This window comes from Perkinsus marinus (assembly GCF_000006405.1).
Source record: "Perkinsus marinus ATCC 50983 genomic scaffold scf_1104296949354, whole genome shotgun sequence".
NCBI classification, from domain to species: Eukaryota; Perkinsozoa; order Perkinsida; family Perkinsidae; genus Perkinsus; species Perkinsus marinus.
The window spans coordinates 1-868 of NW_003209937.1; the positions used below are offsets into that span (position 1 = coordinate 1).

General features: G+C 52.3%; 1 protein-coding gene across 1 annotated transcript; it reads left to right on the top strand.

The window, feature by feature from the left end:
• Window positions 1-298: 298 nt before the first annotated feature.
• On the top strand, window positions 299-791 carry Pmar_PMAR020201 (hypothetical protein; the record flags this gene model as incomplete). Its single annotated transcript, XM_002778468.1, has 3 exons — window positions 299-369; window positions 417-568; window positions 610-791. Coding segments are annotated over 3 exons (405 nt in total), but the record flags the coding sequence as incomplete, so codon positions are not given.
• Window positions 792-868: the final 77 nt, after the last annotated feature.

Below are 868 nucleotides of genomic sequence, written 5' to 3' on the forward strand. Positions count from 1 at the left end.
TGTGGGAGCCCCTAGCTACCGTGGCGTGCTGCAGCATGTTCAAACTACTCCTATGATGTGCCGTATTAGGGATATGACGGTAGTGAACGCTTCTTGTTGTTATCATCTATACCAGCATCTTCCGTGTCCTGGACTCGCCGACCTCTCTAGGCATCTTTAGGGTTGATACCACAGCAATCTTAGCTTTGTTACTATAACTTGTCCTCAGTACGCGAGTGACATCCTGGTGGACATCTCATACGTTCGAGGGCGTGAAGTAGTGCGGAAGAATGGCGTTTGTGTGGGACGTCTGCCGATAATGCTCCGCTCGAAGCTGTGCCGACTTCACGATGCCACTACAGAGCAGATGGAGAGGATGCAGGAATGCCCGTAAGCAGCTGCGGCTGGCGGTCAGCTCTCAGGGGTCTCTGCCTTAGACACGACCCTGGTGGATATTTCATCATCAAGGGCACGGAGAAGGTGCTTCTGATGCAGGAGCAGTTGAGCAACAATCGAATCATCGTGGAGATGGACCCGAAGAAATTGGTCCAGGCTGTGGTCACCAGCTCCACAGCTGATAACAAGTCACGTAAGATGCCCTGAGATATGTCGCGCGCCACGAAATTGCAGGAACGGTTGTGTGTTTCAAGTCGGAGCTGAGCGGACTGTTCGTGAAGCATTCGGCCTTCACTGAGCTCATACCGGCAGTCATCATGCTTAGGGCAATGGGCATGGAGTCTGATCAAGAGATAGTAAGTGGCAGAGGCAACCTGGGCTCTTCGATAGGAGCGTATGAAAAAGCCGTGATGCGCGTCTGATTGGGGAGAGATGTGTCCCTCTATGTAGTGCAATGGTGGGCACTGAGAAGTGTCATGTCGATGGTATGATC